At 44.4% G+C, this 26,075-nt stretch overlaps 1 protein-coding gene across 5 annotated transcripts in view; it reads left to right on the top strand.

Annotated features, from left to right (window-relative positions):
* Positions 1–26,075, top strand: part of GIGYF2 (GRB10 interacting GYF protein 2) — a 2,415,541-nt gene that overhangs the window by 71,249 nt on the left and 2,318,217 nt on the right. For all 5 annotated transcript variants that reach the window (XM_069617902.1, XM_069617899.1, XM_069617900.1 and 2 more), the window contains exon 2: positions 17,819–17,918. In XM_069617902.1, coding sequence (XP_069474003.1) covers positions 17,878–17,918 — 41 coding nt within the window. In that variant the 5' untranslated portion in view covers positions 17,819–17,877. The remainder of the gene's footprint in view (positions 1–17,818; positions 17,919–26,075) is intronic.

Raw genomic sequence — 26,075 nt, 5'->3', positions numbered from 1 at the left:
TCTGTCCCCTCCTCATGTGCAATCTCCAGTGCAATAGTTTTGGCTTATAGGTGGTGCTTTAGCGCCACAGAATTTCCAACACTAAAAGGCACACAGTTCAAATGGGTCCAACCCTGGCAGCACAAGGGCACAAACTAAGAGGAGCATCACAAAACAAGTCTGGGAAGAATCAAGTGCCGATGGAGTCCAAAAGACCAAACTAAAATACAATTAAAGGTAGAATTGGGGAAGAAGAAAGCGTACAGTTCCACAACCCAGATGGGTAATCCAATAGCAATCCAAAGAACAAAGCCAAAAAGTCTGTTACTTTTAGAGCAAACCATAATAATACATACCAATAGCATCAAAGGAGATCCGAAGTAAGGTAAAAAAACAAAGCAGAAGAACTAGCAAAAAGGAAAGTTGCGCAGGACATGAAAGATGCAACTCGCGGGCAGAAAGACATAATGATAATGCGCTATTTATATAGCGCCTTAATCCAAAGGGCTTTACTGAGCACATATTTACATAGAATACCACCCAACCGAATTTTGGTACTCATTCATCGACCTCGGAAGGATGAAGGGCTGAGTTGGCCTTGCCGGGATTCGGACCTGCGACCTGCAGATGACGCTCAGATCGCAGCAGCGAGCGCTCAACCCGCTGAGCTATCTTACCGGCAAACATTGAGAAACGTTTCCTTGTTGTGCAGTGGGCATCTTAGCCTGCGCATGACGTCAAAAGCCGGGCAAGTCCATCACATGTACCGCCTCTGCAATGTTTGGGAATGCTGGGAAATATAGTGCAGTGGTAGTCTTCTCTACGTCAAATGCCACCAAAAGCACCATGGGAGATGAGCCAATCCCCCCACCCCCTCCCTTGGGCCGGTAAGTATGTTTGATTCATGACACTGAAAGACACATGAGGATGAAGGGAAAATATTTGTTTAATGAAGACTAGCCTGTGAGTTTAGGTAACTACCCTTTATGCAACATTGTATTGATTTGCAATATTGTGGATGATCAAGCACGACGACTTGAGATGGTGATGGTCAGTAAAGATATGATCCGAATTCTCATTGGTTAGATAATAGTTTTGTTAGGTAATCGTGAGCTTTCTATTATTTTTAATGTTGGAATACGTAATGGAATAGAATAAGAAATAAAGAGTTAATTGAGAAGTAAAACAAATTGGTTAAATGATGACACCACTGAATTCTCATGTGATTCTCTTCCACTAATAGATATAGTTGCACTTTGTACATAAAACACATCTAGCAAGATCTATGGAATGGTTAAGTAAGCGCAATAATGAATTAACAAAGCTAAATCCTAGATCTGGGGTAGTTTAAGACAATTGTAATCTTGAGTTCAGGAAGTTAAAATTATATACTGGTTGTACCATCCAATGCTGCACGGGTCTGTAGCTGACATGCTCGTGGGGGTGTGCTATAGCCTTGTCTGTATATTGTGTCCGAACTACTTATTTTTGAAAAATCGCAAAATTGTCCTTCTGAAATTGCCTATACTGATATCACATAGCCGGACCCCGCCCTGTGCAGTACAAATGGGTGGGGTTGGTCAATTTTCACCAGAGCCGGTACACCCCAGACTGATATGCTGACCTCGGGCCAAAACCTCAGCCCACCAACTGTTGTGGGGCTGGAGCCAACAATCACAAAATTGGCAATCTCCCGAAATCGCTGATAGTCATAGCAAAGGGTCGGACCCTGCCCTGTGCGGTGTGAATGGGTGGGGTTTGTCAAATTTCACCATCGTCAGTACACCGTAAACTGGTATTCCGACTTTGGGCCAAAATTCCAGCCCACGAATTGTTATGGGGCTGGAGCCACCCCCAAACATATAAACGTTCCCAAATATATATAGAAGTAGATCAGGCCTTGCAAATTATTAAAAGTCCCACTAGACCTGCAGGGTGAGTTCCTTAGCTTGCATACTTGATATAAGAGAAATGCATTTGCCACATGGTTATGGGTGACAAAATATTTACCAGTGCTTTCTAAAAAATGGTGCATGCCACCACAAGCACACTTCATATTTGGTGCAGTGCTGCCACCCAAAGACTACCCATGCACAGTACATTTTATTTGTCATTTACTGCAAATTGTTTGTAGTGTATGTCAAATAAAAACTCAACAGTAAGATGGAGTACCATGCAAATGGCACTCGCCCTTAATTAAATCTTCCTGCCAATGAGAGTGGGCAAGTAAATTTTGCGAGCTCTGAAGATACATTTCCAAAATATTTCTATCGACATTATTTTTATTTCCTTTTTTCTTCTATCTTTTTGGGTTTTTATGATCCTTTACGTAACTAAATGGTGTTTTAATTATGTTTAAATGTGAAAATGTCCTTTACAACTGTTAGAACTGACAATGATTTATTGAAGTTGAAAATGGTTTAATTTAAATGTTCGCCATTGCTAACCTCGTAGGGTATGCCCTCATGAAGTCTGTTGCTCGAAACATGTTGGCGGATGCTAGAACGAAGGAATAACTTGTAATACAGAAAATGTTTGAATAACACTTAATTATTCTTTTAAAGAAGTAAAAAGTACCCTTATCATAAGGAAGGGAATGCTGCAATAAGCTATTTAGACGATAATAAGAAATTGACAGGGCGCATTTCTGTCTATTTAAGGAATATACATTTTTTGTTTCATGTAATAGGTTTGAGATGAGAATAATTTCTGTTTTGGATAAGGACACTGATGCGGTCTAACTTTTTTAAACCAGCGCAAAAGAGATGCATATCTTCTCCAAAAGCTTGTGTATGTGTCGTGGCAGAGGGTTAGTCATATGTTACAAATGGAAATATATTATATTGCAAGAAAACCCCAGCCACGGAGGCGAAGCTTTGCATGTCTGCTGCTTCATTTAGACTTTTCCCGTATTCGTTTTTTTTTTGTTGTTGTTTTTATTGGCATTTGAATTTTAAACAATAATCGTCCCCTTCCCAATCGGCCTGACAGGGTTCGAAATTCAGCAGAGCTGGTAGCTCTTTAGCTTCTGCTTGTAGCCTTGAAGAGCCTTTTTAGCTTGACACCAGGAGCTACTTTAGGTCCCCCATGCAACTGATGCTGAACAAGCGCACCTATTTGGGACAATCTCTATAAATAAACATGTAGACCCATCTATACGACATTTTAAAGCATAAGGGGTCATAAATTGACAAAATGATAGGGTTGCATCTTATGTGCAAGTTATATTTGCAACAATGCCATGTATTGGCTTCTTGTTCCCCAGTGGTAGCGCCTGGTCACTGGTCAATGCTGGATACCCAGTAGCTGCTTTTAGCTCCTGCTTATCTAATCTTAATTTAGAGTCCTGCTGTGACCCACTTCCTAATAGACTACCCCATGTACAATTTAACTAGGTTGTGGTTCGTTCCTATCCTAAAGCTTAGGCAATTCAGTCTGAGGCTGTACTAAATTGTTGCAGTACATCGATTTTTGTGAGAATATTTGTGGAGGTAGTGGTTCAGTTGGTTTGGGGAGGAGAGGGGTGTGTTTGGATGGCTCCATTTTTGTAATTAAGAGTTTCACTGATTGTTACATTCTGAATGCACAGTACACATTGATATTAACTTTATTTGTAATTTGTATTTGATAAAAACGTATTCTCTTAAAACTATTATCATTTTTTAAACTAAGTCTTGTAACTAGCCTGCCTTTTTTCGTGGAATGCTCATCCTTAGACAATTCCTCCTTCGGAACGTTTGAGCAGTTTCCTTGACACACAATAGGATGTGTGCATTCTATGTTCATTATTCTAGTGATTGATCTTCAGTTTGAAAGGCCTCATGACCAGTTGTCCTGTTTTATTTTCCCCTTTCTAGGAAGATGTGATCAATTGTGTATCTGAATTTGTAGTTTCAGTATAGATATTTCTCCTGAAGAAGGCCTGGGTGTTGATAAACAGATTTGTCAATCTGGTAAACAACCCAATATTCTGACTCAATCTAGTCAGATGTTTACAGACTTAAAATGTCACCTTATTTACTGCAGCAATATAAAATTGATTTGGGAGAAAATTGTATCCGCGATACAAGGCATACATTAGTTTAAAAAAAAATAGATTAGCAGAGTTTGCTAATTACATTTATTTTTATTAGCAAACAAACCCATTTGATTAGCAATTTTGTACTAATGTTTTTAATGCCACCAGAAGATACTTGTACCCAAGATATAAAATGAGCAACAATATATGATAGTTTATTTATATAGCGCCTATACACAATGTGTTTCAAAGCGCTTCAAGGCAAGGGAGGGAACAAGGGAAAATACAATGGCATTCTTACAGGCCATGCACAGTAAGGATGTGAAATTAACTATCGTACTCAGCCTGAAGACATTTCAGATAGTGCAAGAGAGCTAAGACATAGATAAGGAACGGAGGGGGAGAGTGGAAATGGAAACAGACGGGCGACTACTGTACTAGGCCTGACGACATTTCTGGTAGAGCCGGAGAAAAACAAGAGGTGAGGGAGAGGGGTGCAGAAAGGTAGGGTAGGAACAAAACAAGCGACTATCATACTAGGCCTGATGACATTTCAGATAATGCTGGGGGGGGGGGGGGTGGGGAGGAAAAAACCAGTAAGGGGAGGGGGAGAGGAAACAGACAAGGTTGCTATCATACTAGGTCCAGGGACAATTCTGATAGAGTAAGTGCATAGAAGAAAGTAAGGGGAAGATAGGAAAAGGGAGAAGGCAGAAGGGAAAGGAGAAGAGAACAGAGTTAGCAGTCAAGAGTTGAGAAGCAAGAGGGGAGAGTGAATACAATTGCAGAAGTCAGTAGTAACACATAATGTTACAAGCCAGGATACAAGATGAAGATGGGAAAAGCATGATTCAGGGCCACCATGAGTACAAGATGCAAAGGAAGTCCAGCATGAGAGTTGAGAAAGGGTGACGCGCCGTGAATGAATGAAGTCCATAAAAGTCGAATCCAATATTGGCCACAAGACTGATGGTGAAACCAGAATTTATCAGTACAGACTCCTGCAGAAGTAGGCTTGCGGGGGTCAGGTGTGAGCAGGGTAGAAGAATCGAGCAAAACAGGCAACACCTGTGTGCAAGAAGGGGGGGCACAAGGGAACATCACGGGGGAACCGGAGAGAGTGGTTGTGGCCTGAGGGGACAGAGGGAGTAACACATGTTGGTGCATGCTTACCTGCTGTCTGAGCAGCGGGGTTGGGCCTTGGGTCCTCCTGGTCTGAATAGGTCCAAACAGGAATTGCCCTTTTCTTCGTCTGCCCAACAGGTCCAAACAGGAATTGCCCCTTTCTTCGTCTGCCCTTCCCTTAGGACACCGGGGCAAGAGATGCCCTTGATCTAATAATTAAAAGCAGGAAGGAAGAGGCAGGGCTAAGAAGGTGGGTGGTGCTTAGGCCAGGTGACCTAGATCCACTTGCACCTGCTCCCCATCTGCAAAGGAAAAGAGGCTGGAGGGCTCCTTAAGTAGGGAAAAAGAGCAGCAAGCAGAAAGGGACCAGGTGGGCGGGGCTTGCTAAGTGGTTAAAAAGCTGCAGGCAGGAAGGCACCAGGTGGGCAGGGCTTAGGCCAGGTGACTTAGATCCACTTGCACCTGCTCCCCATCTGCAAAGGATAAGAGGCTGGAGGGCTCCTTAAGGAGGGAAAAAGAGTGGCAAGCAGGAAGGCACCAGGTTGGGGGGGGCTTGCTAAGTGGTGAAAAAGAGCGGCAGGCAGGAAGGCACCTAGATCCACTTGCACCTGCTCCCCATCTGCCATACAGCAGTTTTTGTATACCGCTGAAGTAAGACATTAGTGAGATAAATCGGGCCTTGCAAATTCTTTCCTTAAAATGGTGCATGGCACCACAAACCCATTTTAGTTTGGCACACTGCTGCCACCCAGATGCCAGCCATGCACAGTGAAACCTTTATATGACATTTACTGCAAACAAAGTATAGTTTAAATAAAAGTTTCCAACATCCCCTGCAAATAGTACTGGCCCTTCTTAATACTACTCGACTATGCGAGTGGGCAAAAATGCTTTGGGAGCTCTGGATTAGTGTTTGTAAAAAGGTTAGCTGCATGAATGGACACAAATAAATGGGTATGATCAAATGACTCTGAAAACAGTTTGATCAGCTCTCTCTACTGCAGGTGCAAATATATAATACAGTCCTAATCATAGAGCAAAGTGAACTCTGGAGGCCCACTACAGTGTACAGTTTTGCAGTAGGTCTGTAGATGTACAGACCGGATGAAACTATTGATTGCTACTTTAAGTAAATATCAAGTTAGCTTTGTGTATTCATTATGTAAAAGACTAAGCAGAGTGGATGGTGTAGCAGTCAGAGGACTGAGCAAACTAGGCAGAATATTGTAGTTTGCGGCCATCTCACTTTCAGATTAGCGGATATAAACCAACATGGTAAGATACAATGTCAAGGACTATGGGATCAGCTCGTGGGTTGAGTACCAGTTGCAAGCTGTACGTAACCAGCAGGCTACATGACTAGGTTAGCTATCAAAGCATTTGGCTGCGTGTTCATGTACATTTTTAAAACTGTCCACTCGTCGATATGATGCATATGTTACGTTCACCGGTCTCTGTGGAGGCGTTTGGGCATGGTTGCGGCCCTCACTGAACTTGAATCATCCCCTTCAGGCATTTCCCTCAGTAGAAAAGCTGTGATGGGTGGTATGTGGTGATACTGCTCCTGTGTGGAGATAAGTGTGTGAGTGCGCCAATCTGTGATTGTTGTCCCTCTTGAACCCTTCACCCCAAGTACGGTTTCTGTGAGCATATGCCGGCCCATAAAGCTCACCTGTGAATTATGGAAGATGAGCTCTCTGTTCTGCTACTTCTGGCAGGGGCACGTCGAATGGGATCTAGTTTCTTCACTGATCCCTGATGAGGATTAGTCCAGTCCAGCTGCAACTATGCTTCTCCTTATGATGGGTAAGTCTTTCTTTAGCTCTTGTGATGCTGTTCGTTCTGTTTAATGTCTTTATATGTTGCTTCTACTTATGCCCGCAATAGTATCTCTCTTCTGTTTTCTTCCCTTAGATGGAAATGCGGCCTCAATGCAGCTGCGAGACGCGGCCGGATGGAAGATGGATGGATGCTACTGCAATGTTCGACAGCAGGTAAGTGATGGTTTAAGGAAAAGCGCAAAGTATGGCGAAGCGCAATCTTAAACTGACGCTTTTTTTCGATGTCTAACCTTGTCTTCTGTTTTTCCTTGCAGGTACTGCTGTTGACGATGGAGTGTGTCGTGCTGAGGTGCCAAGATGAAGAAATCCGGCGTTCCGGAAAGTGTAAAGATGAATACTTGGTTCGCCGAAGAGATGTACAGGTAAGAACAGCTTCCCCCAGTTAGTAACTATGCTGGCAGGAAGCCGGATATCCAGGAAACGGGATCTTCAAAGGTAAGTCCGACCTCAGGCGACGGTGAGCGTTACGCTGCTTGCAAGTGCAGAATAACGCAAAGTGTCTGTCTTGAGGATCGGGGCAGCTTATATAGCTGAGATCGTGGGCACGCCCATTAGGGCCGGCTTACCAGCCACACCCTGCCACTCCTAAAGAGTGAGCACGTGCGAAGGCAATCCATTAGCAGTCACACCCAAGAATACACTTGGGGCTGCTTAATGGATGGAATGTTCAAGGTTAATGCATCCTGCTTAATCGATGGAATGTTCAAGGTTCATGCATCTGAAGTGCTATGTCCATAATAAAAGCTTTTTGGTGTTAAATGGATGTTTGTTTACTTTTGTTCATGAGCCTGGCGCCAAAGGCGCCAGGACAGTGTCCACCCAGGTCTCCTGTGCATGCGACCCCTGCGTTCCTGTGCCCCTGACTTCATGACCGCATCTTTCCCAACAAAATTAAATCTAGTTGACACTGAGATTTAGATACACTTCACTGTAAACCATGGAGACAATGCAGTTTTACTTACAGTAGCAATACTGTATTTATGCATTAGTTAACCTATAGCATTTTTTGGAAAAGGAATTGAAAGCCATTTTGTTAAAAAAAAACACACATATTGGTCTTTGGCAGACAGGATACAGTTCGCTTAATAACAGTATTATCCCGATTATTTCTGGTTTAAAATAATTTTAAAAATAAAATGTGCGTAGCACTTCCACACAGGCCATTTGGCACATGAGTGAAGGGGATGATTACTGCTACACTCTCTCCATTAGCCCCTTTGAACTTGCAGTGAAAAGAGGGTGGAGAGAGCTCTGAAGGCAAGAGAAATGCACTGCTTATTTTATGCCTTGCGATATATAAACCCGTACATCTTTATCGTTCCATTCATAGTGAATGGCTAGTTTGGATTTTGTTGTTCAAAGTGAACTTAAAAGTACTAAATGTTGTTAGGAGACTTTATTTTGTATCTAGTTTTGTGAGGCCCTCACATAGTCTGATCCGTTTTGAAGGAGCCTTAATAGTTTGTTCGTGATGTAGCTGGGGTGAAAATGGTGAGGGGTTATCATGGTGGTAGCTTTTTCAAAGTGGGATTCTCTACCGTGCCTTCCATGTTAACGTGTTTCTTCTTACTAATTGCTTAAGGGGGAGACCATCCACGTTATGGGACGGGGATAAGGTAACAGGGTTATTCTTTCTCTGCAATCAAAAATGTAAATGTCCCAGTATGGTAAGGAGTAAGTTGTTGACCGCAAGGTTAGTTAGACTTCAGCAAAATTGTCCCAGAAGGAAGAGTGACATACATTAGGTCTTTATGAGGAAGCAGAGTGGCTGTTTGTGTACAAGAGACGATTCAAAGTATGGGATGGTGTCTGAGAGTAATACCAGAGTGTAGATTATGTTGATCTATATGTGCATTTCACCTCTTTGTCATTGTGGCTGCTGGTGTACATTTTTTATCTGAGGGGAATGTCTTTGTAACCACAGAATAGTGTCAGCCAGGTTACTGTGATGGATAGTATATCCTTCTTAACCTCACTGATCAGGGCAGATGTCAGTGCTCTTTGGCTATGGTGCAGACAATTATTAGGTTGCATTGAGTGCTGTCATTCTCTCACTTTGTCCAGTAGTGTTATTTCAGACTGTTTGAAACAAGAACAGCCACACTCCACCAATTGTGATAATTTTACTAGATTAGCATTCTCAGAACGGAGTGACAGTCTCCAGTGGAATTCCATGACTGCGACGCAAGAGTTGACAATCATCCAACTGGATACCAGGTGGCATAATTGTCACGCTGGGACTACTAGTCATACGCTTTTTTAGCAATTCAGACAAGCCTCTGATGAAGAGGTAGGTCTTGCTCGAAACACGTGTTAGGCTGTACATCTATTTATGGCTCTAAATCACATAAGTGCTATCCCAGCACTAGTAAAGTTATCACATTTGGCTCAGTGTGGCTGTTCTTGTTTCAATTCCTCTGTTATTGGAGTACTCGGGCCTAGTACCCAGTCTCTACAGTCACCCTTTGCCTTCGTGAGATGATATTAATATTGCAAGCGCAGTGGCCACCTAACGAGTCATTGGCCAGCTGAGGTTTTGGGAATTATTTCAGACTGTTGGCAAAGTACATTGCCCACATTGACCGCCTCCTGGAAAGTTCTGCATGCTTAGAACCCTCACAACCAGGTACTGCCACAAAAATGGAAGGTTCACAACAAAATCAGTTGTAAGGGACCTAGATGCATTAGGGTAGTGCAGAACATTCCAAGGGTCCAACCATTGAACTAATTCCCCTTGAAACCGCTATCGAGGAGCCTGGATGGCTTAATATGGACATATTATTTGCGCTTTATTACATTTCCAAACAATACAATAAACATTCGAGTTATCCAGAATCCAGTCCCTCGAATGGCTCGTGGGCAAGTAAGGCATTTTAAAGGAGTTCTGGCCATCAACAGAGAGCCAATGAAGCGATTTAATAGCAGGGATGATTTGATCACTGGGCCTGGGATCACTATGACTCTGGCTCTCTTACGTTGTATCACCTGGAGAAGGTGGAAAGTAGACTTGGGTAGTGTGAGGAGTCCAGAATGAAACGTGCAAGTTGGTTACGTTTCTGGTTAAAGACATTTATTAAACAAAAGAAAGGGTTGGGAAAAGGCCTCTCTGACCCTGCTGTACGGGGACCTTTCCTACCTAAACCACAACCGAGTATCCGCCTTTGTCAGGATGTCAAAAGCAAGCTGTCCTTGTGTCCAAAGGTTCTACTCTGACCCTCCCACTATAAACCAAAGAAAAAGGTTAAAAGGGAAATGTCTTTAACCTTTGATGCTGTTAGAAAAAGTGTTCATCAGAAAAATCCATGTAGTTCCACTTCCAGAAGTTCCTCAGAGATAAGAATCCTTGTTCCAGAGGGGGACTCCCTTCCCCTAAATTGGTCTTTCACATACACAGTTCTGATGCTCCGGTGTAGAAGTGTTTGAAAAACAAGTATAGGTAACTTCAACTCAAAAAGTTCTTCAGGGATAAAGAATCGTTGTTCCAGAGGGTGACATCCTTCCTTGGATTCCTCTTTATCATAAACAAGTCCTTATACGACAATTCCTTGTGTTTGTTGGGCCCACAGTGGCACTGTTACACTCCTACGCAGGTACCGTTCACATCAAGGTATCAAGGTTCTATGGACAGGGTCTTGCTCTCGTTTGTCTGGCCTTCACAGTTCTAATACCCTTGCTTAAGACCTCTTGGTTTTTCACATTTGCAAATTGCCAGTTATATTCTCCTGCTGGGGGTTCTTGTATCTTTACCCTTGTGATTGGCTGGCATACTCTCCTGTCAGGATTTCTTATACACTGTTCTTGCCTGATATCCTCTCCTGCCAGGACTGCCTGTGTTCATACACTAGACATTGCCTGGTATACTTTCCTGCCGGGACGTATGTTCATGTACTTGAAATTGATTGTATACTTTTATGCCAGGACTTCTTGTATTCATCCACTTCCCCAATTGTACATCAACCTTGTTGAACAATATACATACTTGATATACCATTTGCTTCTGTGCTCCCATGTATGCCAGCAAGATAGATCAGCGGGTTGAGCTCTCGCTGCTGCGATCTGAGCGTGATCTGCAGGTCGCAGGTTTAAATCCCGGCAAGGCCATCTAAGCCTTTCATCCTTCCGAGTCGATAAATGAGTACCAATTTTGGTTGGGTGATATTGTATGTAAATATGCGCTCTGTTAAGCGCTTTGGATTAAGGCGCTATATAAATCAACAGCATTCCATGCATTCACATACTGTTAAGGGCTGGTTCAGTTCATCTTCCCTTTTTATAAATAGTCTGTTTTCTCTTGCTCTTTATCCTGTTGTACTTGTATTTGCATTTGGTGTGCCCTCTGATAATCAACCAGGTGTCCCTGCTATTTGGCGTACTCACCAGCTGTTTTTGGCGTTCTTGGACTTTTGCGCGGTCTCTTGGTGAAGGCACTCTTCCTCTTTTTTTCTCTTTGCAACTGCTTTCTCTGCGTCTTTCAGTTTCCCGCGTCTTCCCTTCAACACGCCATTTCGGATTGGGCTCTTGCTGGTGTAAGGGTCTGCTTTTGGCGGTCGACGAACGCCCAGGAGTGTCTTCTGCTATCCCTGCAGCGCCTCTCCTTTCAATAATAATGTGCAGACTGTGAATGGGTCTCTTGACGGATATGAGCAAATGGTCTGAAATATTGTCTACCTTTTCAGGAGCTTTCTTTTCCTAGAAGCTAGAGCTTGACTGATTATAAACGAATGGGCTTTAATACAGAGTATGCCCCTAGAAGCTACAGTGCTTTAGAATCTAGGGCTTGGAATGGTTTACAAGTAAAGGCACATACTTGGTAATTCGAGGCCTTCCTTACATTGCCTGTTTTGCACATTATTATTGAAAGTGTCTGTTATATTTGGTTCTGTTGTATATATTGTGTATGTTGTGTACACCCAGGCATCTGCTGTACTAATGTATTGTTACATATTTTGCTTTTTGACACTGTATTTCAGAAAATATGGTAGCCGCAATCAAATGGGCGCAGAAATGTACTCCAAAAATTAGATGATATAAAGAACATTGAAAATTATGGCTACAAAAAAAGTTTACATTTTGTGGGTGATTAACACGCCCATCTTTGTCACTAAATATGACTACTTGAAATAGACTTTAAGTGCCATACATACAGAAAAGAATATTGCACATAGAAGTGCACTTCAAGTGTGACATTAGGACATCTTTTTTGTTACATTAGTATCTTTACCCCAGGTCCTAACAGTAGGGGTTTCCCTCCCGTTAACCTTGATCCTCGTGTGGTCTCTGAATATGTGTAGCTGCTGTGAACAGTCACAAATAATTGTATATATAAACATGTTTGTTATGTAGTGTAGTGCCATTTTCAACATTTGCAATTTGAAGTCTTTTTTTTATTGAAAACCATAAATTGATGTAAATCATTTCCCTCCCTGAACGCTCCATTTGGTGTCTTTTTCCATCTGCTGACACTTGTGACACATTTTAATTGATTTGTTTTCCATTAAGCATGCTCTTATTCCTTGCCCGTATCACCCACCCAATACTCCTTTATTTTTACACTTTCTTCTTGAACCAAAACTCTTCTTGAACCTCTTTCTATTAACGGCCTGCTCTTAAGTTCACTGGAATTCAAGTAAATAGCTTTGTTTCCCCCTTCTTCTGCCCTCTAACTTTACATATGTAATGAATTAAATTCTACTAAAGGACTTGCAGATCGTCCAAAAGTGAGCATAGTACTCGAGAATAATCTTCAGTGACCTCTACTGTGGTCGTAAATTACTTTGTGTTTTTAATACCCTGATCAGTCTTCCTCTTCATGAGTCCTTCTGGCTCTCATGTTCCCTTTCACGTTGTTAGCACGACGAATGGGCCATCTACAATTCCACCAGATAATCCATCTTTGCAACCTGACGGGTGTGTGCATGATCGCTCATCCAGCACCAGAGTTTGCAGCGGCAATGCTGCTCTTTTGCCACGCTATGGCTACGAAGTTCGTAGCTTACTCAATTCTTTTTGCACTTTCATAGCCCTGTGGGGCTGCCCATAACTGGGGCACTGGTCAATCCATCATGGCCACCGCCAGGCGTTACTGGGAAGCATCTACACGGCCCGCCCCTTGCTGGTGCTAATTGGCTTGATTCAGCTTCGTGGAGCCTATCTGGGTGCCGGCTGTCATGAGCAGACCCTGTCCGGGTCTTGGAGTGCTGTGAGGGCCCTTCGCCACTACCTCTGCGCACCGTGGACCACCTCTCCTTGCAGTGGCTGTCTTGTATCAATGGGTAAGCCCTCTCACCTCTGTTATCGCGGGAGACACCCCCCCCCCCTAACCAGCATCCTCTCTCATTGGGCTTATACACACTGCCATCTGTTGCATCAGGAACAGTAACACTGACTTTCTACCTTTTTGCCTCTGCCGAATTGTCTAAGCCCCCTCAGACTTTATATGGACCCATCGCACATGCTGCCACTTGTAATGTGTGCCTGAACTATAAATCCTGGTGCATGTCCCACTTCTATCTGTTTTCAACCTTCATCATCCTGTGCATTCTGTATCCGCCCTGCCTGCAATACTGCAGCCTTCCATGCAGGCCTCCTCCTGTACATTTTTAGTGCTTTGGTGCAAAATAGTATCTGAAAACTATCTTCTTGCCCATTTGATGTGTATCTGACTTAGACTCACATACTGCTTGCTTGCCGCTGCTTGTTAGTGCCTTAATCAACATTCCTTAGGTGTGCTTTTAAATCTGTGCATCCACAATTATGTACTGTATTTAGTGCGTTTTGGGAAATTTCAATTTTAGTGTGTTTTGAAATCTGTGCATTGATTGTCTTCCATTGTACACCTCCACCTTGTGTCTGCCTGGCTGCTAGGCCACTTGGTGCACTGTGTATTTCCCATGGCACGCTATATCCCTCCGATCTATTCTAACAGCTATTCTATTACCTTTCCTACATCTCTCAAAGCTGAAGAAAGCTATCCTGGTCTCTAATCCAGGCGACCTTCATCAATGCCACTTCCAGGCAGATTATTACGGACCTCCTCTTCTGTCCCCTCTCGTGACCCATGGACCTCTTATTTCGTTTCTACTCTTTCCCCTTTCTCCTTCTCACCCATTAATGGTGGCCCTAGGTGGGAAGTACTCCTGGTGTACTTCTCATCCTCTAGGTGCTTCATTAATGTCTGTTAAAATGGCACCTTCATGGCCTAAGGTTCTCAACCTCTCTCCTTTTCGACTGGCGCCTGCACTCTAACCAACTTCACTTGGCCACTCTGAATGCGTGTTCTGTTGTCAAACACTCCTCTACACCCCTGCTGTTACCAAGATGCGGTCCAGTGCCAGCTCTGTCACTGTTCTTGACACTCTCATTCCATAGGACTACAACATCCTTTCCAAACCCAGACCCAACAGGCCTGGAGGTGGAGTGGCCCTGATCTTCCCCGAGAGGGTCCTTGCCTCCATCATACCTACTCAATTCTCCTCCTCTTTTGAATTGTCTGCAAGCTTGGGGTCTCACCTACTTTCTCTCACCCTGGCCCTATCTCTCTCTTCCTCTCTGAATGGGTTGTCCTTGCCTCCTGCCTCTCAACCTCTATTTCCAAACTCCTCCTCCTTGGTGACTTCAGCATCCACCTCAGCTCCCTTGAATAATCTACCTGCCAGTTCTGTATCTTCTGCGAGTCCCCCAGTGCCCCAGATGAGATTTTGAGGTGGGAGTATTTTACTCCCCATTTTTAAACTTTGTGAGTAAATGTGATTTCAAGAGTAAAACTTACTTTTCTCCTTTGCAAGAGAGTAAAATGGATGGGACAGCCAGCGTGTGCAAAAACTGTATGGAAATCATTACTATGTGGCAGCTTTCTGCATTGTGACAGAATACACCTTTCATTATTTCTCTAACGTCTGGCCATTTGATCTCTCCTGTATATATGTAAATGTTGAAAATGCAAAAACCTAGCCAATTAAATAGCAAAGCAAACATGAATTGTATTGTGTGTTTTGTGGTTCGATAGCAGAATTGTCTTTTGATGTTTAGTGAAAGTCCTTATTTCATGGAGCTATTACTACCCAATGGCATGCCAATGTTATGATACAGCAGTGCAAAGAGGCAAGCTTCCATGCTAAATTCTATATCTAATCTCATGGTGAAAGTTATTTATATAGCGCTTTTGGCAAAGCGCTGTACATGGAACATTTTTATAACATTTATCACCAAACCTAATTCTGTACTCCTTTATCGACCTCGAAAGGATAAAAGGCTGAGTTGGCCTTGCCGGGATTCAAACCTGCAACCTACAGATCACGCACAGATCGCAGCAACAAACTCTCAACCGGCTGAGCTAGGTGTTGGACGGACCATTTATGAAGAGCTACATTAAGTTAAATACCTATCTGGATTATTACAGGCACAGGTTTTGCTGAGTTTCAATTACAAATGTAACTTTCATTTGAACACCGCTGGCACTTCATGGAGAGTGAGGTTTTGGATGTTTTAATTGTAATCCCGAAGATTTGAGAGGCTAGAACACCTGTGATTGGTGTAATGACTATCATTCACTGTTGAGCAAAGACTCTGCTGCCACTGACCATTTATAGTAATTTACTCCATAGACTGCAAGGTTGAATGGATGTAAACTAGACCGTGCATACTCATAATTTTACACAGTTTCTATTATTAGAGTGTAAATCAAATCATACGTGTAAAAATGATCTGCCCCTGCATGATTATGCACACAGCACAGGAACTCTGAACAATGTCCTCTAAACTCTTGGAAAAGTTGGTCCTCCCCCCCAGCTGACCCTCCACACTGATCTTGTTGGTTGTCTTCCATCTGAATTCTGGGCATCCAGAGGCACGGAAACTGCTCTCCTGAACACCTTCGAAACCATGCTCACAAATCTTGATTCCAACTCTCCCGCTGATGTCATTCCTCTCCTCTGCCTTTGATAATATCAACCATTCCATCCTCATAAAACGACTGACACCTTTGGCATCACTGACCAGGCACTTGATTGCCTGACCTTATCACCAACTACCCTTCCCAGTTGCAAGTGGCCCCTTTTTTCTCTACCTCAATCTACTTGTAGTGTCCCCCAGGGCTCTATCCTATCACCATAGATCATGGATCTTCAATATCTAGCTTGCACTTCTTGACTTCCTCCGTCTCTCCTCATTTCCGATGCTATGCTGATGAGACACAGCTTTCCTTCACACAACCCTGTACTATCTCCTCTCCCTCCTCTCTGATCCCTGACTGCCCGCCATTCAGGCATGGTGTGCAGCCAACAATCTCTGCCTTAATGCAGTAAGACGGAGATCCTTCTGATTGGATCACCTGCAACCTCCCTTCCTCCGACCCTCTGGCCACCCTCATTGGGCCCTCTCCCCCCACCATCCTATGAGGCCAAAAACCTTTGACTCCGCTCTCTCCTTCATCCCTCACATCATGGATCTTACTAAGCAGTCCCACTTCCAGCTCCACCTCCTCTGGGTGAATTCTTCCTTTCCTCATCTTTGTCCAGAAGCTCAGCGTCTCCAGACATCTGGTCCTCCAGTTTGGACTACTGCAACAGCCTCTTTCTCAATCTCCCTCTTTCCTCCCTATGCCCCCTCCAGCTAAGCCAGAATAGGGGCTGCAGGACTTGTCCTGGGCTTCAAGCCCAGGGACCATATGTCTCCAGCCCTAAAATCTCTCCACTGGCTCCCAATGGCTGCAAGGATCAATCCCTCTTCATCCACAAGGCCTTCTGGGTTCTGGGACCACGCTATCTCCAATTTTCCCTCTCTAAATACTCCCCTGCTAGAGCCCTACGCTCCTTTAGCTCCAACTCTTTGACTGTCAAACGCTTCTCCAATAATAGTGTGGGGGCAGGTCTCTCTCCTCAGCTGGCGCCTCCCTTTGGAACAGCCTCCCTGCCCTTCTCAGACTTGAGCCAGACCTCCTCAAATTCTGGAAACTGCTCAAAACTCTGCTTTTCTCTACCTCTTTCCCTTCCCTGCTAATCACCCCACTGCCGCTGTGACTGGTGGCCTGATCCTCGTGAATCTTACAGGATTTCAGGCCGATCTTCCCAGTCGACACCAGCACCCACCACCCTCAATGCACTACCTTTGCGGGCCCCTGATTGACAGCTCTGCATCCCATTCTTCGGTATCGCCTGCAGTAGCACTTCGCCTGAGGTTCTCCTTCTTGGCTCCCCTTAGCACTTCTCTCCTGGGCCCTCCACCAGCACTTGCCACTCCTCTGCACTTGCATGTCCGTATCCCAGAAGGCCTAGTAGGAAAGTGACTATTTACTGTTTTTGCTACTGTTATTTTTTCCTCCCTGTTCCCTTCCCAATTAGCCTACTGGTGCTTTGAAACGCTATTCAGTTGTATAAGCACCTAACAAATGCTTGCTAAATTTTTTAAAAAAAAAATAATGGCGTGGGTGATTACTTGACAATACCTCCTGTAGGTGTGTCGCATAATTACAGGATGTTGGGGCAAAGCTGTTAAAGGATAATTGACCTCAACCAACATCCCAAATGTTCCCACTTCGCTGCTAAGTAGTGTTTTAAGTCAACTCTGCAGGATTCCAGATAAACATGGGGGCCACGTCCTCTCTCACAATTGACTTAATTGTCGGTTGTCCTTTGCTGCATCAGGCTGTTGGATGGTGTTTCTTGTTTGGCACTGGGGTCAGCTGCCCCAGCCGTATTATTTGCAGCCCCTGTCAGCTTCAGGTGAATCTGTGTCTCTGGTGACTAGTCGGATGAGTCATTAGCAAAGCCCTTTTGGTTTCTTAGATGCACTTTCCTGGTATTGTATTGGTTGATTTGTCTTGTGTTTTTTCTAACATCTTTCTTTTCTTTCCTCCTAGGTTTTCATTCAATTTAAAATATAAGTATATATATATATATATATATATAAAGAGCAGCAATGGCAGCAGAAACTCAGACGCTTAACTTTGGGCCAGAATGGTAAGTCACATGTATCAGAAGACCATGTAACCGACAGCAGCCCCATCACTTAACCCTTCTCCAAAAATGACTTTAACTCAAACTATGATAAAACCAGAGGGGTGTTCCACCTGTATCACTCTACACATTATATAATGCACTTTCATGCTTGCCTGCGTTTCACCTACTGTTTCTTGACACTGGCAGGACAATTCCTGAACGTTTTTCCTGTCTTGGCCCAGTATAGTCGAGCCTTATTAGTGTTGGCCAACCCCTGAGTTCTCTTCTTTCTCTCTGTCCCCAAGCACATAATCATTCTGCCCCAAGCACTCCTCTACTTTATTTCGGAAATAACGTAGCATCACGGACGGCCACTACTTGTTTGAATAGTGCAGATCCTTCCCGTTGGTGTGTAAGGGCAGGTCCCAGACATGAGTTCTAAGGAGACGATCTGGGGCCATTCCGGAAGCCGTTGTAACAATGAGTGCAAAGAGAGAAGAGCCAAAAAGGATCGCTAATGAGGGAACAATTGCCAAAACCAGCCACTTGGGTACCTCTGGACTTCATCTCTCTGTGAACAGGGGAAACAGTCGGTGCTTACACCTCAGCAGACTAATGGGCCTAATCAATCTTGTGTCCTGTACTGCTCTCCTGCCATCAGTGGACATCTGAAGTGTTCCTGGAGCATTCTTAGGACTGACCATCCACTAAATGTGCATTGTTGCTGTACCTGAACGTCTCGCCTAGAAACCTGACACTTGGTAGATCTACTTGTGGCCGAGGAAGCTTGTTGTCTGAAGCCACTGTTCTCCACTGAGAAGAGGGCCTGTCTGCAGCCCCTCATCGCCAGCAAACTCATAGCCGGCCTGACCCATACCAGGGTAAACTTGTGTGCCACAAAAGTCCTGGGGAGGAGGGACGCAGTGAACTTTCACTGTGGGAGTCGCAGGTGTAATCTTTCAATGTTGCAATCTAGTCCAGCTGGGGTATCTCTAGACCTGTTCCATCTATGAGAGATGTGAACCATCGTAAGTCCAATCCACAACTGAAAAACAAAGACCACCAGCATCAAGACCAAGGGTGTGAGTAGTTTGATCCAGCGACTCTTAATTACCTGGAGATGGTATTTTTGTGAATCCGGAGTGTGGGGCAGAGTGCACGTACCACACGTGTTACACATCTCGCCCTATAAAGATTCAATGGGCGTATAGTCCAATCAGTGGAACTGCCCTTAACTGACTGTTTAGTCAAGTCCTGGTTAGGGATTCTTCTTGGGCACCCATCACTGAGCTGGAATTGATTTAACCCCTTCCCTTATGGGGGACCTATTACTTGATTGACAACTTTAAAAACGTACTTGTTGGCTTTAGCAAAGTCTTGTTGCAGGGAGACCTTTGGCTTTCCTGAACCCCTTTTCAGGTGGTGTGAGCTATCCCATTAAAACATTGGGTTTTTAATTACCTGGCTATGGAAGGAATTCGTAAGCTATCAACTGCCCTAAGGCACATTTGTTTGTCTGAATAATCGTTTTTCTCCTTTGTTGTTGAACATTTTTGCTTGCATGCGTTTTGGCATAATATGTAGTATATTTTTATACATTTATGTGGACCGTTTAATACTTGACTGTCTGTTAATTGTACCTACGCACTAGACCTCTGATCCCATGAGTCTAATCCTTACTGCTCAGCCTACTCTACCCAGCTAGAATTTGGTTAGAAAAAAAATACTTCCTTATCCACTAGATTAGCCTCTCAGAATCCCACATCAGTGCTGTTTCTGAAAGTCCCTCCTAACTGTCAAATTAGCTTTCAGTTCACAGGCGCATAGAAAAATGTTTGAAATGTACACTGCTTTGTTACTGGTACGTATTGGTACGACTTGCCTCGTAAATATTTTTGTCCTTATTTTGTGCATTGTCTAGTTGGCAGCTGTTGCAGATACACTACTACATTTTATGTTTGTGGCCTTGTAAAGGACATTCACAGAGGAGTAGTGGAGCAGTTGCTCATGAGCAGTAAAATTGATTTAGAAGACTGGTCTTTATTGGCCAGATTATTTACAGAGTAACACATTGCTCATATACCCAAATAACATACCATTCGAATGGATTGTGTCCTCCCACGTATTCCTTACCTTTGATAAATCCATTTCCAGCTTGCTGGCCTTGGAATTTTTTTTCACAGTAGAGGGCGCTGCTCGTCGACGTCCCTCAAGTCGGTGTCCCTCGAAGGCCTCCGTATCGGCGCTGACGTTACCATAGGTATAAATAGCTTTGTACAGTGTCCGTTGCTCAGCTCTGTTTTTCCGCACTTCGTAAGCCTCGGAGACACAACGCTCAGTTATTCACTATATTCTTCGAAAATCTTCATCCTATGATGGCATCTTTGTCTGCTTCGACGCCACGATCCGGCTTAAAAAAATGTTGTGTAAAAAAGATGTCATTAACAGATCCTCACAGGATCTGTTTGTGGTGTCTGGGATCAGAGCACGAAAGTGAGGACTGTATGTCCATGATGGCGAAAGCCTTGCAGGAGCGTAGGGGGAAGCTAGAATGAGGTAAGATAGCTAAATCTTCGACCCCTTCGAAATTGTCCTCGGCTGAGTCGAGACATTCGTCTCCTCAACATCGAAAGAAACATTCCCGATCGAGATCTTGAAGCAGTTCCCACCACTCTTCGAGATCGAGACATTCTAAGAAGAGGCGTCATAGATCTCCTCCTTCCTCTAATTTCCCAGAAAGGGTCACCTGCCCCACTAAACACAGCTCTCCAGCAAAGTGGAAGGAATTTTGCAAGAATATGGTAAGGGTTTTTGAGAAAGCTGCCTTGTCCCCCTCGGAGATACCTAGAGGTGATACCGCGGGTGAAAGACCCGCAAAAAATAAAAATGCGGTGAGTCGTCGAACCCGGCAAACAAAAACCCTTGAGCGTCACAAATTCTTCGAATAAGACTGCGTCATCGCCGCCATCGTCTAAGGTACCTTCGACGCACAAGTCTGTCATCGACCCCGATGAAAGAGGGGCCCTCGGAGCCTCGGGCCCCAACGGCACCATCGGCACTAGAGGTGTCGAAGGACCCGCCCAAGGCGTTGAAAGTGGCATCGACAATATCGACGACACTGAGTAGAATAGAATCCTGATTTTTCTCGACAACATTGAAGTCTTTTATTTTTTTTATTTTTTTTTTATGCCATTTGCAGCTTTGTCGAGACCTATGACGTCTACATCGACCACTACAACTCTATCCCAAGCGGTGTCCACCAATCTGGCACCCTCTTTTCTTGAAATGGATTTTCCTGATTACCCTGTCTGCTGCCTTAAACCTAGCACTTGCAAATTGCTGGCTGCATTACCACTGTTTGTTGCCTTTATTATTTATTTGTTATTTATCTGTTTCTCCTCTGCTTCGCACTTTCCACCTCTCCCCCTTCCATGCACTTTTCCCCTCCCCCCTCTCCCATGCACTTGCGCGTTCTCAATGTCACTGGGCTTAGTAAGATTGCTGTTTTGTTCTCCCCCGTTTCCCTCCCTTGCCTTGTCGCGCTCTGAAACACTTGTGTAAGAGCGCAATAGAAATAAAATATCAATCAATCAATACCCCTTATCCACGCTCTGACTATTTCAGAGCTTTATCCTCTATGTATGTAGGAGAGGACTCTGCTAATGAGAGGCCTTTTGGTTTACAAACTCCAAGAGTGCCTATTCCAGAGAAGCTAATATATAAGGAGAGTAGATTGAGATATCTTTGGGACTCTTTACAAGATGCCAGTGGCATAGATACCTCTCCAGAGGTGTATTTTGCCAGACCAGAACCTGGAGAGCATGCAGAAATGCCTTACGGAGCCCTTATGAGAAGAATTAAGGAATTTATGGGGTGGACAACACCTGCACTCTCTTTCCAATAAGATGATCTAACGGACATCTTAGATAAAGGGCCTCAAGAAGACCCTATAGTTCCTTTTCATGCAGCATTGCAGAGAAAAATAGCTGCAAATTGGGGAACACCGGAGGTTATCCCTTCAGTAAATAAAAAGCTCTCTGCGAAGTACAGAGTGTCGGTCTCAGACGCTGTATATTTAAACAAACACCCAACTCCAGAGAGTTTAGTAGTGCAGGCAGCGATGTTGTCAAGTAGTAAGTTGGCATACCCCACTATATCACAAGATAGAGATGACAAAAGATTTGATGCCATGTCTAAAAAGATCTTTTCAGCATGCAGCATGGCACTTAAGTCTATTAAAGTCTATTAACGTCACTTGCACACTAGCTGGTTTCAGCCAGACCCTTTGGGAGTGTGCTTCATCGACGGCTGACCTTCTCACAGAAGGAGAGGAACGAGACACATTCTTGAATAATATCAAGGATGGGAAGGATGCGATTTGTGAGTCTCTCCAAACAGGTCTCGACTGTGCTGACAGCATCAGCAGAGCCATGGCGGCGAGTACCATAATCCGCAGATTTGCATGGTGACTGAGCACTCCTCAGTCATCCACCGGGGAACAACTCTTTGAAGCTTCCAGACCCGCTCCTTATGCAGGAGATTTCAGACATGCTAGAGAAAGGTGCCATGGAACCGGTACCTGTAGTGCAGAGGAACAAGGGTTGGTATTCCCACCCCTACTTTCTAATACCAAACAAGGATGGAGGATTGAGACCCATCTTGGACTTGCGTGAATTGAACAGATTCCTCAGGAAAGGCAAGTTCAAGATGGAAACTCTTTCTCAGATCCTTCAGGCCCTCCAGTTTCAGGATTGGTTGGTATCTCTGGACTTTGAGGATGCTTACTTTCATGTTCCAATCCATGTCAAGCACAGGAAGTACCTGAGGTTCGCCATTGGCAGCTCTCATTATCAATTTCGGGTTATACCATTTGTGCTGACCTCCGCCTGAGGGTCTTCACCAAGCTAATGGCGGTTGTGGCAGCAAGTCTAAGGAGGGAAGGGATTCATGTCTACCCTACCTGGATGACTGGTTGATCAGATCAGTGTCCCCGGAACAAGCTCAGGTCCATCTAGATTATGTTTGCCACTTCCTACACAAGCTGGGCTTCTCCCTCAACTTAAAGAAGTCACGGATGATACCGTCACCGAAACGCCAGTTCATTGGAGCAGTCCAGGACACATTCCTGGGAAAAGCCTCGCCAGCAGTGATGAGGGCTCAAGCTAGTCTACAGATGGTCACCAGGTTTCAAAATTTCCAGCGTCTACCAGTTTACCAGCCTTTGACTTTTTGAGGTTGCTCGGCCTCATGGCATCCTGCATTTTTCTAGAGCCAGAGGCTCGCCTGAGAAGGAGATCTCTCCAGTGGGCGCTAAGGACCCAATGGTTACAATTCTGAGGAAGAATGTAAGATCTCCTACAAGTCCCGGACAGAGTAGCACAAGACCTTCAGCGGTGGGCCTGTCGGGAGACTATCTTGAAAGAACAGTTTTGGTAACCATGGCCGGAGATGACCGTAGTCACGGCCGCTTCACTCATTGGGTGGGGGAGCCCATGCCAACAACTTGACCATCAGCGGTCTTTGGTTTCCATCGGAGTCCAGACTACACATCAACCGATAAGAGCTCAGAGCGATCAGGCTAGCACTGAAAGCTTTCCTGCCATCAGGACAGGCAAAATATTTCCTGATAATGACGGACAACACAGTGGCCAAGCACTACCTCAACAAAACGGGAGGCGTAGGGTCATTGCCACTGTGCAGAGAGGCAATGCAGCTCTCGTTCTGGGCAATTCAAGAAGGAATCTCTCTATCGGCAGTTCACCTAGCCGGGGAGAAAAACACGACGGCGGACGCTCTGAGCAGGCAGAGCAGTCTCCCACGAGTGGGAACTAGCTCAGGAAGTCCTTCAAGAGATCTTCGCCATTTGGGGAACCCCTCAGGTGGATCTGTTTGCCACCGGTATCAACCGGAAGTGTGATCAGTATTGCTGAAGGGAATTTCCCCCAAGAGGAGCTGTAGGGGACGCGTTTGTAGTGGACTAGGAGTTTCCTCTTCTGTACGCGTTTCCTCCAGTCCCCGTCATTCCTCAATTCATCAGGAGGTTGAGGAGATTCCAGAAACCCATGATCTTAATTGCCCCGGATTGGCCCAGGAGAACGTGGTACCCGGATCTTCTAGACCTGTCCATCTGTCCTCTGATTCATCTTCCACAAAGAGAGGATCTTCTCTCACAGGAGGGAGGTCCGCTTCTCCATCCGGATATCAGGACTCTCAACCTTCACGCTTGGTTTCTGAAAAGTTAAGATACATGGATTGGGACCTCCTGGATGACGTAATGGAGGTGTTGGTTTCATCCAGGAGGCCAGCAACAAAATCTGTAACGCTGCCGTTGGAACACATTTTTCAGCTGGTGTAAAGATAAAAATATTGAACCTTTTTCATGTAGTACACCGATGGTGTTATCTTTCTTACTATATTTGGCAAATTCAGGCCTTCAAGTTGGCACAATCAAGGGTTAACTCGCCGCACTGTCAATCTTTAAGCGCACGGCTGAGGAGCCTTCATATTTCAAGTTGCCCATAGTCCTTCAATTCCTGAAAGGGTTGACTAATGTCTTTCCCCCAACTCCTTTTCAAGGCCCTCTGTGGGATTTAAACCTACTCTTGAAATTTCTAATGGGTACTCCATTTGAACCTCTTCATTCCTGTCCATTAAGGTTTCTCACTCTTAAAACAGTCTTCCTAGTGGCTTTAACTTCTGCTAGAAGTGTAAGCGAATTACAAGCTTTATCTTGCAAACCTCCTCATACAGCCTTTCACAAAGATAAGGTAGTTCTTCAAGTGAAGCCAAAATTCCTCCCAAAGGTGGTCTCAGTATTCCACATCACACAAAAAATAACCGTACCTTCATTTTACCCTCCTCCCCATCCAGGGAAAGAGGAAGAGAGATTGCACAGACTGGATCCAAGGCGTGCCTTGAGTTTTTACATTAACAGACTGGCAAGGATTAGACCAGCAGATCAGTAGTTTGTGGGCTATGCAGGCCATAACCTAGGTTTACCTATCACGAAACAGACCATCTCAAGATGGATAATACTAACTATCATAAAGTGCTATAAATTGGCGGGAAAAGAGCCTCCTCAACACCTCAGGGCTCATTCAACCAGGGGTATCGCAGCCTCTTTAGCTCTTCAAAGAGAAGTTCCAGTTAAAGACATGTGTGGCTTCAACATGGTCGTCTGCACATACTTTCACCAAATTCTACAGTAGGGGTGTCACGGTATTAGTTTTATGGCGGTATGATAACCTTCTTGTCAAATGACGGTACATCATGGTTATCGCGGTATAGCAGGTGGAGTTAACTAATCTTAACAAATATTTTCTTAAAAGGTCATAAATTGTCAGATTTATCATCCCAAACAAAACCAGGCACCCAGGGCCGGAATTGGGCTTTTCAACATACTTTCCACTGAAATGCCACCCCTTGCTTCCACCAAACAACACAAACGCACGTGGAGGAAGAGGAGGAAGAGGAGGAAGAGGAGGAAGAGGAGGAAGAGGAGGAAGAGGAGGAAGAGGAGGAGGAGGAGGAGGAGGAGGAGGAGGAGGAGGAGGAGGCGGAGGAGGAGGAGGAGTTTAGCTCCCCCACTCTCTCTTTACGTTATAGCCTTTAGTTTACTTGCGGCCAAAAGGTGTTCACTAATCACGGACATATTACCCTTTGGTATGGCAGCAGGGAATACCAGCAGAGATGAGTGAATTTTGCGGTGTGACTTATTATATGTAAATTCAATGACAGAACCAGGGAAATCCCCCATTGTCATATGTTTAGAAAACATTATCCATTATAAATCATTAAACCCCAAAGCCGCCAACCCAAAGTAAATCCTTTTTCTTCTTGGCACTGTATTTATTCTTCCTATTGCTAACATATTGATTTTGTGTCGGGCACGTGTGGTTTACGGAATGGCTTTAAAAACTGCTCCAACTGAAAGTACTTGGACCAAAAAAATGAACTTTTATTTTTACATTACCTTTTTGCATTTGGAGCTCTTTAACTTACCATTAAGTCAATGCTTTTTAGTTAATTTACGAATACGCAGGCAGGATTTTCTAGTTGTAGCAAGGTAACATTTTGAAACTTGTCTCTGCACATATTTAGCTGATCCTCCAGGAATCTAAGGCAGCTGCAGAAGTGGTCTTTCATGGCACTCACTCGGTGATCGCCTTGAATGAAAGA

This window comes from Ambystoma mexicanum, chromosome 10 (genome assembly GCF_040938575.1).
Source record: "Ambystoma mexicanum isolate Mex_15411 chromosome 10, UKY_AmexF1_1, whole genome shotgun sequence".
Classification (NCBI taxonomy): domain Eukaryota; kingdom Metazoa; phylum Chordata; class Amphibia; order Caudata; family Ambystomatidae; genus Ambystoma; species Ambystoma mexicanum.
Note: the sequence above shows the minus strand (reverse complement) of the source record. Positions and strands in the feature narration are given on the sequence as shown.